Consider the following 18,290-nt stretch of genomic DNA (forward strand, 5'->3'; position numbering starts at 1 on the left):
TATTAAAAGTCTCATTCGATCATTTTTTATTCATTTTAAAATGTCTAGTTGTGTCTCTAGTTTGAATGAATTCCATGTGAGCTGTTATTTTGTGGAAAAAAGTGCTCAGGTGTTTCTATTTAGCCCTGCTTTAGTTAACTGGATAAGTGGTCTCTGAAGAAAGACAGGATTTCAGCTCTTGCTCATAAATATGTTCATATAGGCAAATATATCGCCTCTGTATGGCTAACAGCACTGAAGCAGAGGACGCCTACCTGCCTTCAGCCCACAGTCAATTTTGCACCACAGCACTGGGTGCTACAGGTAGCAAGTTAACCCTTAAACTTCGCTTGACGTCAGACTCGAGCGGCCCTGTGGCATTGATAACGTTTCTTTAAGCTAAAATAACGCTACTAAACTCTTACCTCAGACCTTAGGTAATTCTGTGTTTGGGCAGTTTCACTGCGTCGAAGCCCCAAAGGGTGCTCTATGTCATAAAATCCAATGTGAACGGTGTTCTGTCGAGTTGTGCTGCCTTGTCAAACTGTGCTTCCCTAGAGTTAAATCGCAGAAAATCCACCGGAGATCCAATTTAAACCTATAGTTACTTACATAAGACAGCTAACGTTAACTAGCTCTGTAAAAAAAGCTGTACACAGAGTAAACAGAGCTCTTAGCTCCTCCTTAGCTATAGCTCCTAATCAGGAAGCCCGGGTGGGTGAGTTAAAAGGTCACGGGTTGACGTAGACACCCTAATGTCTCTCTGATCGACTCATATTTCTGAACTTTTCTTTTTTAACTAGCTACTGCAGATAGAGCTATAGTATTTCCAGAGGTGGAAAGTAATGAACTACATTTACTCAAGTTACTGTAATTAAGTAGATTTTATGAGTAATTTGTCATTTTTAAAATAGTTTTTAAAATAGGTAATTTTACTTTTACTCAAGTACATTTTGACTACATTTTGACTAAGTAATTTACTTCACTACATTGGAAAACTTCCCATTACTGAGTAAAAAATTAAATGCTGGGGGAACAAAAACTAATTGTCTGAATTAAAAAATGATGATAATTCCTTAAGTTTTTATTGGAAACATTAAAAAATCTGCTTAAATGTTTAAAAAAAACATGTAAATAGCAGTTGAAGCATAGCAATGGTAAGTTAAAATATGGTTTATAGTCACATATATGACCATAACCTTTTAACAGTAAAGAAAAAAAAAATGGATCATAAAAACCTATACCACTTGTTCTTGAAAATGTTTTTTAGGGTGGTCTGAACAAATACTGCCTGAAAGGTCCAAATTATTATTAGTAATAATCGTTCCTTAAAAAGATTTAATTTATGATTTGTACTTTTTTACATCAAATAATTAAAAGTAACTATGTAACTTTTACTCAAAGTACATTTTAAATAGAGTACCTTTTTTATTTTACCTGAGTAGATTTTTAGTAAAGTAAAAATCCAAGTAAAGGTACTTTGGTAACACTTTCTATGAATGTCATCTCTATAAGACTTTATAAACATATTTATAACACATTATAATGCATTCATAAGGCATTATAAACATGGCTATACATTTTTATAAAACTCTATAATTCATCATAGCAATGTTTATTATGCATCATGAACTGTGATTATAATACATTAATAGCTGTAGTGTTTATAACATGTTATACGTCAATACCAAAAAACTCAGTCCCAGCTTGTAGACTTTATCATGACTAAAACAGCTTCCAACTTATAAACACACCCTCAGTAATCCTATAAATATATTTTTAACCACTCATGAATTATACTTGTCAATTATAATGTATTATAACAGGTCTTTGTGCGCTCTAAGTAAAGTGACAGACTTTTATTGTGGGACTAGATTTTTAACGATAGATATATACTATTTTAACATGTATATTATAAGCATAGCTTATAATGTATTATGACCACAAGTTATAATGCTTAATAAACATGGCTATAGTGGGTTATGCATTTTTATAAATATTTATAGCCATGTTTATAATGCCTTATGAATGCATTATAATATATTATGAATGTAGTTATAGAGTCTAATAAAGATGACATTCATAGAAAGTGTTACTGGTACTTTTACTTAATTACAATTTTTCAGTACTTTCTTCACCTCTGAGTATTTCACAAAGAACAAGACAAATTGGATTTTAGCATGATGAGACCTTTAAGCTATAAACTGCTTATTAATGACTTGTGTTTAGGGTGTTTATGATCTAATCAATAACCATTAATAAGCCATTATAAGGACTGATGGATTTTACAGTGGTTCTGTCAATTACTGTAAGGAAAAGGCGAGTCAGAGCAGAGTGCTCAGAAGTATAAAAGTTAACGTATGCAGTGTGGGCTCCGCGAGACCTCCAACGCTCTTCCAAGAATCATCAAATTAGCCGCTATTGTGGAATGACTCAGCTGCTCCTGAGACGCTGTGCGCCGTGCTGAATAACTTACTGGAAAGTAACGGGCTAAAGGCCTTTAGCTGAGGCGTGTTTTATTCCAGCGAGCGACTAAGCGACTAAGAGCTTGAAAGTGAGCAATAGACGACGAGTAGGTGTGAGCTTTTAAAGTCTGTTTCAGGTTGCACACCCCGGGCCATGAAAGAGGCAGGCGGCTCGCAGTAATTAACCGCTGGAAGAGATTGCAGCCTCAAAGTGTCAGAACAAAGCCAAGCTCCTCAGCCAATCAGAGCAGAGCTGCGGGCTCACAGGACAACTCCGAACTGCCGCTAATCCAGAGCACTGCTATTAAAGATAAACACTCTGAGAGACACTGAAAGAAGGAACCGAAAGGATTCAACAGTAATTCTGCTGTTTTCTCTCATGTTTGTACACTTTTTTGGTGGTCAATCTTCATTAATTGCACATTATTGCACCAGTAAGAGCAGAGTGTGAAGATACAAATTTAATTAGCAGGGTAAGAGCACTCAACACAGTTTTGCTCAAAATATTGCAATGCACACAACATTACAGATGACATACCCTCAAAAGAGGACAAACTGTTGGTGCACCAATCGTCTTGCTGGTGCATCTGTGACCAAGACAGCAAGTCTTTGTGATGCATCAAGAGTCACGGTATCCAGGGTAATGTCAGCGAGATACCACCAAGAAGTACCGACCACATCCAACAGGATTAACTGTGGACGCTGTAAGAGGAAGCTGTCTGAAAGGGATGTTCGGGTGCTAACCCGGATTGTATCCAAAGAACATAAAACCCCGGCTGATCAAATCACGCAGAATTCAATGTGCACCTCAACACAGCAAAATCTGTAGTGTGAAATTGTGTTACTTTTCCAGTGTAAATTATTTTGTGTTGACGGGTGTTAATTTTGGTGTTGTTTGAACACCAGCAGTGTTGAAAAAGCTCTGGGGGCGGTGCTCCATAAACGAGTTGACTGCCTACACTTTTTCCTGAGTTATTCCTACATCCGGTTTTATCGCGCCCATTTTCTCGGAGGCCTGTGGGGCAGGTGGAAGACCTATCTGCAAGTTCGAAAGGTAGGAACCTAATTTATTTACTTATACATGCCATCAATCGCGATATAAAACTGTATTAACGTTAAGTGACCGTAAACAAGTTGAAATTGTTGGTAGATACTAGTTTTTATTCGTGTTTAGCTTCAAATGCTAGCGTTAGGTAAGTTAGCTAACTAACTAGCTAGCTAGCCTGGAGCTAGCGAATATTAACAGTAATCCGTGAGGCACAGTCTGTGATGTCTTTCTCTCTTTTTGTCTTTCGTCTGATAATTCTCATAATATATATAATATTTTTGCTTTAAATTCAGAATGTGGTGACTTTATGAGTGAACAAATGAGGCAGAAAAAGCGAGGCTGGAGTTATTAGCTAGCTAGTAAGCTAACGTTAGCTGTTCTATGTTAACTAGCTACCCAGCTTAGTTCTGGAACTTTCTGCTTAACTCTGTGGAGAACGTAACTGGAGGCAGTAGGTAAGTTACCTGAGTTATGTGACTGCGGCACCATTTTAAGGTGATATTAGCTTGCATCATGCTGTAGGATGTAGGGTGGCCAGGCATCTTTAATAAATTGGTGTTTTGTTTTTAAAAAGGGCCTTAATTTGTCTTGTATTTTTCTCCCAAGTATCTTAAAATACCACAAGAAGCTTAGCTAACTACTACATATTTTTTTTTTGCGTTTCGTATTTCGAAATTTCCACGTTGTATTCAGTTAAGTTTAATATACGACAGACGAAACTAAGCGGAACCATTTGCACCGGTCGTGCCTCTGAGGGGAGCTAATTGCAGGTGCGTGTATTAGCTCAATGCTTGCTCTGAGCACGCGGCGACGGTGTTTTGCCGAATTTAGCACCCCCGCCCAGAAGAAGCAGCCCCAGGAGAGGCTGCAGGTAAATAGTTTATTTTTTATAATTTCTTGCGAGTCAGCGTATCTTAGAACAGTATCTTGGGTATTTACATTTTCTAAGTAAAGATAAAGCCAACAAGATGTGCGTTCGCGTTTTCGAGAGGGGGTACTATTCCTGTCGAGCTGCTGAATTCGGCACAACACCAGCATACCCTCCTTATAAGCTCCTTAAAAACACGCCCTGGCCCGCCGGCGGGCCAGAAAAATATGATATTTAATGTCTGTTTATGAATAACGTACTTATAGGTTTAATATAGACACCCAATATGCAATTTTAAAGCTTAGAATTTCTGCTTTTCAGTTATCTAGCCGTATTTAGCTGTATCTCCTTTCAGAAAGTAAACGTTTAGGGCGAAATATGCCTAGTTTATGAAAGTTATTAAATATTATTTTCATATTTGCGTTTTTCGTATGCCATTCGAACAGTCTGCCCCTCCGGATTACGGAACTGTGCTCCTTTTTACTGTAGGATGTACGGTTCTTAAATTAGAGCAAAAATAGTGTGTTACACTGTTTAGAGTTTAAATCTGCTTGTGTTTCGCTTTGTGTTTACCACAGGACACTCGAGACACACACCAAACCCCCTCCAGCGCTTCCCCCACACTCTTACCTTCAAAATGCCTCCAAACTTAAGAAAATCCATCAATCCAGTCACCAGTAATTCTCACATATATCCTGCTTGAAATAAGTTGAGGTAGAAAAAAAATATCAACTTTAAGGCTTTATTAAAAACGGATTATTGGTCGCTCCACGAATCCACGCATATCTAATGAATCAGCAGAACCTCACAGACAAGACGGTATGCAAATGAGCTCTGTCAGGTGCCGAGTTCTGCCAGCTGAAAGGGAGGGTGGGGGCTGCTCGGCCACAGAGCTCTGACTCTCAGAGTTCCCACTCGGCAGAAAGAGCTGTGTTAAAGAGACAGTGCGGATTTATGTTTGTATATGAGTAGACAACACAAAAACAGCCTTATTACTGCAAAACGAGTTGCCAAAACACTTTATCCATATAAAAATTTCATTTTATATGTCTGAAAATAAAATAGAAAATCTGAAAAGCGCCTAAAAATGTTCCTGTTTTTTTACCATATTTTGGTCATTACATGTTCAATTGAATAATTAAAGTGTCTTAAATCAATTGTGTAAAGGCTTCTAAGTAATATTAATTCATAGATTTGACTCTGAATTAATTAATATTAGAGTGATAAGCCTTCAAATTTGAGTATGCAATTTCAGGTGGAAAGTGGTAAAAATAGGCTTGGAGCTTAAGAGGTTAACGTTAACTACATCCTTAAACTCATAATTGAGGAGGTAATATGGGGGCATTTGTTTATGGTCGTCCAGTTAGGATAATGAGGTTGCAGTTTATTAGAGATGATTTTGCATACATAAGTTTAATAGTGAAATGTGTAACTATAGACTGACAGGTTTTGTGTACTTTTGCCATTTTATTATTGTGAAAGTTGTCTTAATTTTGTCTAAGTGGTATTAAAGTCTTAAAATCTGTAATTTAGCTTTTCCATGCTGCAGATACCCGTATAAGAGAAATGCATGACACAGTAATGTTTTTACAACAGCTATTTCAGTCAGATTGAGTAAATCCATGATTTGAAATTGGTTAATCTGCATAAAAATGTAAATTTAATCGTAAGTGAAATGCAATATTGGTACATGCTTATTTTATTGGAAAGTAGTCTTAACATATTTTTTTAAAGTAATATCCAGGTGACAGCGGATTATTTAGCAGATTGTGACGTTATAAGGTTATAGGTCTAATTGTTAGCTAAGGAGCACAAGCAATTTATTGTAATTGTGACCAACTTGTTGTGGGGGTATAAGCAGAGCCCAAAATTGTTTGGCTGAAAAACATTTGGCTAAAAGTTAGATTTTCTCTGTTGTGTGTAGGTTCTGAGACATGCCATTATGTTGCTGAAGGTGAGATACCATGGTACCAAGAAGTATATCCGATTGCCCTCTGATTTCACCTATTTGGATTTTATCAGTGAAGGTAAGTAGCCTTTGTCTAGTTTTGTTTTTCCTGTTTAGTTTCGTCTAGGAATGTCATCAATAACTAGACCTTTCATAAATATTACATTATTGAATTATTTTACAATAAATAGACATAACTTCAATAATATTTGATAATTTTGGCATCGTCTATTGTGTTTGTTCAGAAATATATCTGAACAGTATTTTTGACAGTTGCACAAAGACCAATGCTTCACTAACTGACTACATACACTAGAGGTGTGCCAAAAAATCGATTCACATAAGAATCTTGATTCTCATTTACTACGATTCAGAATCGATTTAAAATGTCCCAAAATCGATTCTGAGGGGCGGGTTTTAGACTGATTTTGGGCTGGGTATTTTTGTTGGACCTGGCAACCCTGGGGATAGCGCTTGTCCTTTCAAACGGAGATCTTCCAGACACACACAGAGCGTAGGTGTTTGAGAATCACCGGTAAGATGGCAGAACAAGCACTATATTACCTTAGATTAACGTGTAGTTTCAATGTTTTATGGCAGAATGCTTCATAACAAGCATAAAAAAGATCGCTAGTAGTTAGTTTCAGTAACTGTTAGCTAGCTAACTAGCTAACTTTCCAGTTCCACCTTAAATAACGCTACAGGTGGCAGCGGGCTGCAGCATTTAAGGCGGAACGGAAAAATACAATAAGCTAATCAGAGCTAATTTCAGCTCCTCATCACAGAGGAATTAAGGAATGGACCATATGAATTAATTTCTCCACCTCCTGCCCCCTTTCTGAAGAAATACAACGACCTTAAATTAACTAGTTAATCAGCAGCTGCTCCTGAACTTTAGCGGTCCACTGCTATCATCACATCAGCCCAGCAGCGTCACCTACACACCACCGCTAGTAGCCTGGTAATAAAGCAGTGTTATTTATTATTTATTTATTGTTCATTAACGTCATTGTGATATCCCAGTGATTCCTCTGTCACTGAGGACCCACATTCCTGCACATTTTATTGTTTTTGTAACACATTACCTGCTCCAGGACCAGTGTATATTATGGAGGGTTTTTTTTCAATAAGATTCATAAGCCAGAAGCAGAAATTTTTATAATTCAAATAGTTTTGAATCAAAAATCGATTTTGAATCGAATCGTGGCCCCCAAAATCGGAATCGAATCGAATCGTGAGATAGTAAACGATTCCCACCCCTAACATACACACAGTATGGACTGAAGCAGGTAAAAAAAATATTTCACGCTAATAATAATTAAAATTTAGTTTATGCTATTATCATTGTTAGTAGCATTTAATTCTCTAAATCACAATTGATAATGGCACTGCCAGCGTTACAAGAAGACATAAAGCCTCTTTCTAGGGGTGTGATGAGACGCTCATCTCACAAAACGAGACACAATATTGGGTTCACGAGACAACATTAGATTTACACTATAATATATTAATTTCAAAATCGAAATATGTGGTTAAAATTATTTTATTTGACTGAAACTCCCAAAATGCAAACCTGCAGGGGAATTTTGTAAGTAATCATCTTGTACTGGATGTCAATCAATTTGTTCTCTGATTATAAATCATGTATGATTAACCATATACACTAAATAGATAACATTATGCAAGTACTGCAGTCGGTTTTACCATAAACCCAAAACTTCTCACTTCAGACCTTAGAACTACTGTCAGAATGCCAATAGTAGAAGTTATGTACAGAACTGCCAACCTATGACAGAAGGTGCACTCCTGTGTGTGTGTGTGTGTGTGTGTGTGTGTGTGTGATGGCTCACTCAAGTAGACCACCGCTGCTAGTACCCTGAACGTAAGTCTCATGCCCCAAGATCTTGTCTCACCCCTACTGATTGCTGCAAGTTTATTTTAGTTTGAATGTATTTATATCTAAATTACAAAACATTGAAAATGTGAATTGAAGATGGGCTTGCTGTTTATTTTGACAATGTTCCGTTTCCGAATGTATTTATTTTTTTCCTTTGGAACTTTGGCTTTATATTTTAAACTTCCAATTCATAGGATGGGCCATTTTGTGACTGGAGCTTTCACTGTTCAAATTGCATTGGTTTGTCTGTATACTTATGTTTAGTTTTGAACCTGCTCTTGTTGTTCTTCCTATAGTCAAAAACAAGTTTGGGATTCCCAGTGCATCCGAACTGTACATTTTTGATGAAAGTAACACAGCCGTGGAGGAAGACATCCTTCTTGAACTGATGGAGGCCAATCCTGACTTATGTCTGACAGTATGTGACGGCGAGTCTGATGAAGGTAGGCTTTGTTGCAAATTCCATTGTAGTCAATGTAATTAGCAAAAGACAGATCATCCATTAAACATAAGTTCGCAAATTAATATTTGGTTGTAAATGTTCCATTCTTGCTATACAAGGCCACAGCTTGCTCGGTCAATGTTGAGTATATATATATTTTTAAATAATCACTGTTAAAAAAATGATCTGTTTGTGGCTTTGCCACCCCAAATTAACACATTTCTAGCAGGTCACAGATGTGCTGGGTATTGAAGTACAGTATTTGGATATTAAGGTTTGCACTAGTATGTCGAAGCAACAAAAAAGTAACTTGTAAATGTATTTTTTTTTTCACTCCGCATGGCCAAAAGTGTATATATGGTATACTGTATTTTAAATGTAAATTAATGTTCATACAAAAATGACTATTTTTAATTTTTTTTTTTATCACTTTTAAGTTTAGAGTGAATATATGAAATCCTCTCATTGCAATTTCAGTCACTTTGTGACTTTGTCACTAAAGTCAAAGGGGATTATTTACTTTTTTTTTCCTTTTTATGCAACTTTTTAAACCACAGTGTGACACATATAAATCTGAATACCACTACAACTCTGTTGGATGCATTTTGTCTTCCTTTTTAATATTCAGTTATCTAAAAAAATCTTTTAGGTCAATCAGCATCATCTTCCCTCACGGATACCTTGTCACCTTCAAGTGACAATGATCTCTTCAGTCAACGCTCCAGAAACAGACCTGTTCATAACTTCAGAGATGGGAGCCCACCAACCACAGTGTTTTCTGAGGCTAAGGCTGCAAAAGAGGTACTTTTGCAAATTGTATAATCAATTGCTCAACACCATCAGTAAACTTTGGGTGGATGTGTGTGGGACCAAACTGAAAAGAAAAAGCCATAAACAGGGAATAATACAGTAAATTACCGGCAGAAGTACACAAACCAGTTACAGCACATGGATTTTGTTTGCTCTAGAAGTCACTGTCAAGTTGCTCATTGCAGCAAATTCAATGATTGTCATTTATTTCTGAATTGTACAGTGATTTTTTTTCTTGTGTAAATTGAATAGGTGGTAGAAAATGCCTTGGTTATAAAACCTGGAGGTCAGGATGTCCTTGAAGAGTACAAGGCAGATAAATCCCTGAATCATCGAACCCGGAGACAGCTTGTCAACATATTGGCTAGCCACATGACTGAGATGCATGGGTAAGTGCGTCTTAAATTCTTAAAAATTTTTTAGACTGAAGTTTTTTATATGATCCATAAGTGTAATGATTTTATTTAAATGGATGACATTTAATTAGAGCCCTGTAGCCTGTAGTAGGACATGTTTTCTTAAACATTAATTTTGCTTTAAAGGAGGATTCCATCCCGTAAACAGAAGGAGAAGTATGCCCTGGGGATCATTACGCTCTTTCCTTCACTGAAAGATCCTTTTTCTCCAAAGGGCTATGTAAGTTTAAAAAAAGAACTTACTTTCAGAAATTATACCAGTTTTACATAGAGACACAAAAGGTATGTGTCATCGGGGGGAAAAACCACATCCCTCAAGGTGAAATCGTTGAGCTCAGTTTGAATAGAGGTAAATAGGAAATTGACTTGTAATGTAACAATAGCTAACAGACACCAGGCAGGCCTTGCTAATTAACATTATCTGTGGTCAAAATGTTCAAATCTATTAGGCTGCTTCTTATCAACACTTCTCTATCACTCTCAATCAAGGTATAGTTACACTATTCCATACTTGTAGTACTATTACCATTAGTCTCGCTATTCTTTATCACTCACGTAAATAAACAAAAGGGGTACCAAGAGCTTTATACTTGACAACTTAATCAACAATTTAAATTTGCCCCTAAAATTTTGGAAATTAGTGGGTAGTACTTTGTAGAGCTCAAGAAGCTAAAGAAGCAGGGAAACAAGATCTAAAAGCATTCTGTTTACTTAGACTAACTTACAGTAGTAATTCAGACTCTTACTCTGTTATAATGTAGAAAAGTGCCGCTGGGTGACACAGAACAAGAAGGATATGGGTAACGGTAGTGTTAAAAATTCATCCTAATACAATATTAATATCCTAATATTAAAATCCTAATTAAATATTTTGATCAGTATTAACTAATGTTTATTAGCCTGCCTGGTGTCTTGGTTGAAGTAAGTGAAGTTTGACCACTTGGTTTTTAAAAGTTTCCACAAATATAATAAAAAAAAAAGAAAACAGATGGAGTCAAATCATGCCTGATGTAGGTCTACATCTCCTTTCTTCAAAGGGTATAAAGACACAGTGAACTGCAATTTCCCGTTCAGTTCTATTTAAACTGAGCTGAATGTTTTCCCCCATTGAATGGATATGGCCTACCTCTGGATAACTGAAAGGGGTAGTGTGCTATGATCAAGTCACAAAACAATCAACAAGAATGCTCCTAGTGCCAGTCAGAATGAATTGGGTTAATGAGTTTTTACTAGATGTCAATCGATTAAAAAAATAATCGTCAGATTTCTGGGATTCTGGGATCACAAGAATTCACACTTTTTTTTTTCTTTAAACTAAGCTTTTAATACTGGGCATTTAAATTTAATTGGTGTTAGTTGCTTAAAAGATAAAATAATAAATGTTTTTTATTCTGGCTTTTTCTCTGTATAGGGAGTGAGACAGTAATAATGGTGGTGTGCTCTTTAGGCCTGGCAAACTAGAGTTTAGCTGAGAGCTTTAATGGGGGAAAGAAAAAATTTCAGCTTAAATAAAAGTAACTGACAATTCAAACTCAACAGTAGGGGTGGGCAATATTATCGTATACAATATATCGTGACACAGAAATATCATGATATTAAAAATCCATATCATGATAATAGGGCTGTTCTGCCTTAAAAGTATTCTATTATTTACTGTGAAGCTTTAGGTGTATTTATTGTATAATTGTTTTAGTTTGCAGTTTATGTGCATGCACTAAATATTCTGCAATATTATTTGCTGCATTATATTACTTTATACTATATTATTTATTTTGCCACATTATGATTATGCTGTTATACTATTATACTATATTCCTGAAATTAAAGAATTATTTTAGTTTTCCTGTATTGCCAAGTATATCGTTATCACAAAAATACCCTGAAATATCGTGATATTATTTTAGAGCCATATCGCCCACCCCTACTCAACAGTAAGCAAGCTACGTTTATGTTGCTAAACAAAAATACTAATGCGTGATAAAAAAAAATGATGCGTTAAAATGCATTAGTTAACAATAACTTTCACAGCCCTTGTTTTTACACAAGAAGTTAAAAAATTGTTTCATTTTCAAAGATTAGCTTTTCTTTCACAGTGCTGTAGCTACACTATCTAAGATTAATGATTGAAGGACCTATGTAATATTTTTTGATTAACAGGAGCATTTCTATGATGGCGAAAAGGGCACAGGATATTTAGCATGGCGCCTGAAGACGATGTCCCGGAATAAATCTCCACGACCAGTTAAGGCAAGCCCAGTGCCGCAAGCACAAGGACCACATCGCAGAAGATCAGTAGCATCAGGGCCTGAACAGCTTGATGGAGATGCCTGCCTGGAAGCTGTATCGTTTCTTGTTCATTGTCATGATGAACCAAGTGTGTTTCAGAAGATGAAGATGACCTTTGAACATCGCCAGAACCTAGTGCATGACTCGCAGAGAACCACAGATGTCCTAAAAACATTCCCACGTTTTTTAGATGTCAAAGGACTAGTGAGTTGTGCATTGGTTTTTAAAATCCACTCTTTGATTTGGTTTGGCTGTTTATAGTGCATTGACCACTGATACATTTGTATGTGTATTTAATGAACAGCTGAATCAAGACTTTGCGCTGCTGTTTGGTGAGGAAACATCCTCCAAGTTGCTTGAGAAGTGGGACACGACCTTCAAGCCAAAGGTTATCGAAGAAGCCAAACACCTGACTAAGTCAACCGAGCTGCACCGACTTCTAAAAGCTGCTGAGAAATATGAAGAGGATGATGACACCAGTAAGTATGATATTATTGGTTTCTAGTCAGATTATTTATTTTGCGTATTCCAAATAGATATTAATGATGGTGAGGTTTTGTTTGTGTCCCTTTCTTATTAGACTGGGACAGTGACATGGCTTCTGTGCTGCTTCTTCTCCATCTCTTGCCACCGACAGCAGGACGAAAGAGAATCAAAATTAGTGCCAGTGATGCAGTGGACAAAATGGTGCACTTTCACAAGGTATACATGTCTCATCTGCTAAAATCTCATTAGACCAAATTTTATTCCTAGCAGTTGAAAACTTGCAGTCAGTTCCTCCCACTGTTCTCCTTGACAGTTAAGATTTTTTTATAAATGTTTTACTGAGCAGGTTGACCATCTTTTAATTTAAAGAGAACTTTTGTGTGAAATGAGCTTGTAGTAAAACAAGTACAAATATTAACATTTGTTAAATGGCACACCTCCACTCTCCCAATATTTTGAAATGTAGCCTTTTTTGCAGTCTCTCCAAACAGGCTAAAGAATGAGTGCTATAGGGCATAATTTTGTCCCTGCAAAGAATTTGCTTTTTCTATCGTGAACAAGCTTAAAATAGCTCCACACTTCATTAGTAACCCTATTGTTTAAAACGCCGCATTGAGAACTTTGAAAGTGCACAGGAAGTTTATTTAAAAAAAAAAAAAAAGACATCTACTTTGCGTAGCACTAAGCTAATTCTCTGGGTGTCGCCATCTTAAGGTTAAGTCATGGCAAGTCAACGATCGAGCATGAATAGTAAAACTTTTTAAGCTATGTTTGTCATTTCTTGGTGCTTTTCATTGTCATATCACCAATCACCTGCCATTATCAGTTACGGGTGGAATTCATGCATGTCCACTAATTAATTTTGCAAACGGTTCCCATTAGTGGTGGAAAAAACAATTTCTCTGCAAGGGCAAAAATATGCCACGTAGTGCCCATTCTAAAGCATAAAATGCTGTATTTCGAAATGCAAGGGGCAAACGAAGGTTTGCTATTCAACAAAGGTTAGTATTTGTAATCGTTTTACTACACCTGAAGTGCATTTTACACCGGAGTTCTGTTTTAAGCAGCAGACCAAGAGTATGGGTAATTAGCAGAACTAACCCTAAGGTGTTCATGTTCTGTTTTTCAGTCATGCTGCAGCATTGATGAACATCTGCGAGGAAGAGAGGGCAAACAACCTTACATCCTTGCTGTTGGCCGGGCTCAGAAGAGGGTCGACACATTCTACATCGTTGTGGACAAGCAGCTGATCCCCTGCCAAGCCACCAGATCCTTGGGTGCCTTTGATGAGCTCTTCAAGTCTCACTATGTGTTCAATCTTTCTTATGATGGTTCCCTGGTCCATTTCTACACATTTGTGCAGACAACAGTCTACAGCATTGACATCACAACAACAAACGAGTCTCCAAGAGTTCGTGAGTTTCGGGCAAAGCTTTTCAACTAGGTTAAATGTTTAAATGTTTCATTTGTCAGGCTGTTCATGTGGCCTGCCAGTCCTTAATAACTCATTTAAGAATTGTTCACAGTTTTTACCCAAGCACCAAGTTTAAGTTGGTTTGTGCACAGGATTGTTGTAGGTGTCAGTTTTCAACTTATTCAGGTTTCAAAAAACATTTAAGTAGTGTTCATTTTGGTCAAAGTGGTGGTGATACAAACTCTGAGTCCTTTCAAGCTAATTTTCACAATCTTCAAGATGATACAGAAGTTGGACAAATGAATGTAACACCGAACCTAGAGACTGTATGTTTAGAGGACAATGGGTTGACTACTCACAAAGAAAAAACAAAACATACGTGTGCTTCAATTATTGCTAAACTCCAAGGAAGTGGTGTGGCAAACAGTGTGGTTTCAACCATTGTTAGTGATTTGGAAGAACTTGCTACTGGGCTGCACTCCCAAATGAAGCATGAAATACTATCTGCTGTACCTAAAGATGATCCTGTTAGATCTACATTAAAAGAAAGTCTTGATCATTTTGAAAACCCATTTGATGAGTTTAATACTGAAACTAAAAGAATGAGATATTTTAGTGAGAAATGGGGCATAGTAGAGCCAGTAGAAATAGATTTAGGAGTTCGATTTGACACAAGGCGAAATAAATGTACAGGCACATACGATCAAGTCCCTGTAAGAGACACTTTTGTGTACATTCCAATTTTGGAAACAATAAAATTTATGTGCCGCAATTCTGAGATTTGTAAGCTGCTTGGAGAGCCCTGTTTACCGAAAACTGATCGATATGAAGATTTTTGTGATGGAAGTTATTTCAAGACACATCCATTGTTCTCTAAACAGAAGTCTTTACAAATTCAGTTATACTACGACGACTTTGAAACTGCTAACCCTCTGGGTTCAAAGCGTGGTGTGCACAAAGTGGGTGCCCTCTATTTTATTCTCAGAAATCTGCCACCGAAGTTTAACTCTGCTGTAATGAACATTCATTTGGTTGCCCTGTTTCATGCTGACGATGTGAAAAAATATGGCTTTGATCCTATTCTACATCCTCTGATTACTGACATCAAAAAACTGGAGAGTGATGGCCTTGATTTACCTTTTTCCACTGAAAAAGTCCATGGAACTGTATGTCAGGTAACTGGGGATAATTTGGGGATGCATTCTATTTTGGGTTTTACAGAATCTTTTAGTGGACGTTATTTCTGTCGTTTGTGTTTGATTGAAAAAGAGGACGCACAAAATGTTTACAGTGAGGATGACCCCAAGATAATCCTGCGTGGAAAAGAACTTTTTGAAAGGCATTTCCAGGAGTTACAGTCAGACCCACAGAAGTTATCTGTGTGTGGTTTAAAGCAGAATTCAACGCTTAACAGCCTACAGTTCTTTCATGTTTGCCACAATTTTTCTTTGGACATTATGCATGACATTCTTGAAGGGGTGGCTCAGTATGAGATCAAGTTACTTTTGGAGTATCTCTCAGAAAATGTTTTGTCAAAAGCTGATCTGTGTTCTAGAATTTATGCCTTTGATTATGGGTACTTGGAGCGTAAGAATCGTCCTACAAGGATCAACTTGGACAGCAGTGGGAATAATATAGGACTCAATTCCATTCAGACTCTTTGTCTTGTGAGAAACATTCCTTTGCTTTTTGGTGACATTGTGCCAGAAGGAAACCAAAATTGGACATTGCTACTACTTTTACTGCAGATAATCAACATCATATTTTCTCCATCTCTTAGCCAAGGCATGACTGTACATTTGAAGTACTTAATAATGGAACATCATGACTTGTTCAAACAGTTGTATCCAGAAAGAAATTTGATTCCAAAACATCATTTTATGATCCACTACCCAGCTTGTATAAGAAAAATAGGGCCCCTAATACACATTTGGAGCATGAGATTTGAAGCAAAACACAGGGTTTTCAAAAACACGCTTAAAAATTTTAAGAACATAACTAAATCGCTTGCAAAGAAACATCAGATGTCCATAGGGTATCATTGGGAGACGTCACCTTTAAACCATATTGAGTATGGACCCCTGAAATCATTTAATATTTACAGTGAAGACAATGGTGACCTATTTTCCAGAGTTCTTCAAGATGTTGTGCCACAAGACATTTATTCTACTAACTGGGTCAAAATCAGTGGGACAGAGTACAAAGTTGGACTGATCATTTGCAGTGAGATTGCAAACGAAATGCCTGTGTTTTGCAGAATACAGAAGGTTGTATTATTCAGAGGTATTATCTACTTCCTAGTGGACAACCTGGTGGTTGACCATTTCAGTGAGCATTTTCATGCCTACAAAGTATTTGAAAGTGATGAGAAAGATGTGATCAAAGCAGACAGTCTTGTTTATTATAAGCCCTTCGATATACAAAGTACCTATGGTGAAGATGAAAGCCTATATATTGTACCCCTGTTTTCTTTGTAACTGTGCTCATGTTTAAGTTAAGGTGCTTGGACAATTTTAAGTAAAGATTTTAAAATGATTTGCTTGTTTTTTTTTTCTTTCTTCTATACTATTGTGCTTTGTGAGTCAACAAATAGTAATATGTGTAAACAGATGGTAAAGAGATTTGCTGCATGTTAGTGTTAGTACTGATGTTCTGTGGCCTTGCAGATAAGTAAAATAATTCAGATTTTGTAAAAACATTCAAGATGGTATTGCACAGCTTTAATATAGAGGTAAACACAATTTCAAATTTTGTAAAACTACTACAAAACAAAGGAAATAATTTAGTTTAGTGTCAGAAATGCAAGTGTCAGAATTCAACTTTGTTAATGGAAATAAGTTAAGTGTGAAAACACACCCATTCAAGTGTAGTGGATTAAACAGAGGATTTCTTCATTAACTTAATTAATTAATTAATTAATTAAATTAACACTAAGTGATTATTTTTCAATTTTAGTGTTAATTTCTGACACTCAGTGTTTTACGACACTCCAATGTGTATTTTTAACACTAAATTGTGTCAAAGAATAACACAATTTAGTGTTATTCTTTGACACAATTTAGTGTTAAAAATACACATTGGAGTGTCGTAAAACAACACTGTGAGTGTCAGAAATTAACACTAAAAGTGAAAAAGATTAACACAATTTAGTGTTAAAAATACACATTGGAGTGTCGTAAAACAACACTGTGAGTGTCAGAAATTAACACTAAAAGTGAAAAAGATTAACACAATTTAGTGTTAAAAATACACATTGGAGTGTCGTAAAACAACACTGTGAGTGTCAGAAATTAACACTAAAAGTGAAAAAGATTAACACAATTTAGTGTTAAAAATACACATTGGAGTGTTGTAAAACAACACGGTGAGTGTCAGAAATTAACACTAAAAGTGAAAAAGATTAACACAATTTAGTGTTAAAAATACACATTGGAGTGTTGTAAAACAACACGGTGAGTGTCAGAAATTAACACTATGAATGGGGTTAAAATTTAACACTATTCAAAGTGTAACTTTAACTCTGAACCGGTGAGAACTATATAAACACTGCAATAGTGTTAAATTTAACACTATGGGAGTTAATTTAACACTGACGATTTTGCTGTGAACTCTCCTGTTTCCACCAGAACTGTCCGTCACCACAATAAATATATAATAATATATATAATATATATATATAAGTATGTAGCGCTAATGCTAATGCTAATGCGTAAAAGCATAAAAAAGAAGCATTAATTCAGTTTTGACCGTTCACATTCATGCTGCACGTTCATGGATTGGATATGTATCTGATTTAGGACCACATATGAAAGTGACTCGAATCTGATTTAATTCTCACAGCCATGAAAAAATTTGATATAAACCACATTGAGCAAAAAATTGATTTGAATCACTTCAGCCTGGAAATGTGAACATAGCCTTAGAGACAATCTGCTGAAAATCTGTTGGAGCTTTTTTCCCCAGTTTTGCTGCGGTGATGCTTCTAAAACTACAGTATTTGCCTAATTGTACATCCTGCACAACGTGCATCACAATGCTTGTTGCTATCTTAAACCCCCCTTTTCAGTCTATTTTCACACCTTCCGCCTGAGTTATTTTAATAGCAACAGTGCTTCTGAATATATCTACACTGATGGGTGTAGTGGTGGTCTGGAAGTGAGATGTGTTAAGGTAAATTTCTGGCGTGTTTCTGTCTTGGCGGTGGAAATACTGGAGCTCCACTGACTGATTA

The 18,290-nt window shown here is 36.4% G+C and overlaps 1 protein-coding gene across 1 annotated transcript; it reads left to right on the forward strand.

Annotated features, from left to right (window-relative positions):
- Positions 1 to 3,261: 3,261 nt before the first annotated feature.
- LOC111191012 (uncharacterized) lies at positions 3,262 to 16,594 on the forward strand. Its single transcript, XM_049480903.1, has 10 exons — positions 3,262 to 3,498; positions 6,285 to 6,387; positions 8,502 to 8,648; positions 9,297 to 9,448; positions 9,710 to 9,846; positions 10,000 to 10,093; positions 12,031 to 12,363; positions 12,464 to 12,638; positions 12,740 to 12,861; positions 13,775 to 16,594. Exons 2-10 carry the CDS (start codon positions 6,303 to 6,305, stop codon positions 14,087 to 14,089), a joined length of 1,560 nt encoding a protein of 519 aa, XP_049336860.1. The 5' UTR covers positions 3,262 to 3,498; positions 6,285 to 6,302; the 3' UTR covers positions 14,090 to 16,594.
- The last annotated feature ends 1,696 nt before the right edge of the window (positions 16,595 to 18,290 follow it).

Source organism: Astyanax mexicanus, chromosome 6 (genome assembly GCF_023375975.1).
Source record: "Astyanax mexicanus isolate ESR-SI-001 chromosome 6, AstMex3_surface, whole genome shotgun sequence".
Taxonomy (NCBI): Eukaryota; Metazoa; Chordata; class Actinopteri; order Characiformes; family Acestrorhamphidae; genus Astyanax; species Astyanax mexicanus.

Coding starts and splice junctions, on each gene's coding strand:
- LOC111191012 (XM_049480903.1), top strand. CDS start 6,303: ATGTTGCTGAAGGTGAGATACCATGGTACCAAGAAGTATATCCGATTG. Junction 9,847..9,999: donor CACATGACTGAGATGCATGG/GTAAGTGCGTCT, acceptor TTTGCTTTAAAG/GAGGATTCCATCCCGTAAAC. Junction 12,862..13,774: donor AAATGGTGCACTTTCACAAG/GTATACATGTCT, acceptor TCTGTTTTTCAG/TCATGCTGCAGCATTGATGA.